At 33.8% G+C, this 1,338-nt stretch overlaps 1 protein-coding gene across 1 annotated transcript in view; it reads right to left on the bottom strand.

The window, feature by feature from the left end:
• Positions 1-1,338, bottom strand: part of UBE2V2 (ubiquitin conjugating enzyme E2 V2) — a 63,419-nt gene that overhangs the window by 37,344 nt on the left and 24,737 nt on the right. The window contains exon 2 of the mRNA XM_045291749.1: positions 1,065-1,213. Coding sequence (XP_045147684.1) covers positions 1,065-1,213 — 149 coding nt within the window. The remainder of the gene's footprint in view (positions 1-1,064; positions 1,214-1,338) is intronic.

Raw genomic sequence — 1,338 nt, 5'->3', positions numbered from 1 at the left:
AAGGTCATTTGGGCAAACGGCTGGAACTTCCTTCATCTGCCCCAAAGCTCCACATGCAATCAAAAAGAGAAACCACGATCAGTAGAGCAGTCGGTACCTAGGTACAGGAGCAACCTGCAGTCCAGTGATACCAGCAACAGCAGCTGGCCTATGTTGTTCTTCTGGCAATCCCAGTCAGTAAGGAGTCAATCTTTATAACAATCAAGAGGAAATTAAACTCTACCCAACAGTTGAAATGCTCTCATGACAAGGTAGCAACCAGTGACAAAAGGAAAGACTGAAAAAAAAATTCCAAATGTATGTTCTTTTCAGCAAGTCAGCATCAGTACACATGGGACATTTTAAAGAGTAATTGCAAAGAGTACAGCAGTTGGAGCCATTAAAAAATGAATTAATTGAGGGAAAAAAAATCTCTCGAAAAAAATTTGTTTAAAAATTTCATAAATTCGATAAAGGCCTAAGAATAATGTACAATGGGGTCTATTGCCAACAGGAATACTAGACAATATATAAAAATCACAACTTTTCCATTTGTATTATAAATGAAGAAATTGAGGCCATAGCATTTACACAGCATGTCAAATGTCAGAGTAAACTGAAATATGCATAAAATTCACTTAGCAATATCAGCTACATACAAGAGGTCTATTAACATACTATATCAGACTGCTTGCTCATCCCAAATATTCCCTTCATTTCACCTTTCTCTTATCCAGAATGTTCTCCATCCCATTACCACCTACAAGCTTCCTCCACTGTTGAGTCTTCCTCAATTATCTCAACTAGAAGAAACATAATTAAAAAGCCCTATAGTGAACATTTTCTGTCATAATTAAAATCTGTCATTTTGTATATATGTAAAAGTTGAGACACCATCCTATCACTCTTTTCCCTCAGATAAAATCAAATACTATACCCTATGCACATAAAACATCAATAAAAATACACAAAAGAAATAAAAAGAATTATTTGTTAGTATGATTATTTAAAATTTAATAATGCAAAATAAATTACTTACTCTAAAATTACAATACATATTAATAGATAACATGTATAGCACTAACCCTTGGTGGCCCAATAATCATGCCTGTCCACCTGGTAAGTGTCATATCTTCATCATCTTCAAGGCCCCAGCTAACTGTACCATCGCCTACTCCTTTTTGTCCTTCTTCAAGTTCTTCCAACAAGCGAAAATTACGAGGAACTTTAACTCCTATACAAAAGAATGTTAATCAAATGTAAAAAATCTCAAAAAAGGAGCTACATATATTTAAATTCAGCTTTTATCAAATTGAATTATTAAAATTATTTTCCAAATTATTTCCCAAAATGTCAGAG

The sequence above is a fragment of the Echinops telfairi genome, unplaced genomic scaffold, assembly GCF_000313985.2.
Source record: "Echinops telfairi isolate 266 unplaced genomic scaffold, ASM31398v2 ScPeMD7_1;HRSCAF=3_0, whole genome shotgun sequence".
NCBI lineage: Eukaryota > Metazoa > Chordata > Mammalia > Afrosoricida > Tenrecidae > Echinops > Echinops telfairi.
Note: the sequence above shows the minus strand (reverse complement) of the source record. Positions and strands in the feature narration are given on the sequence as shown.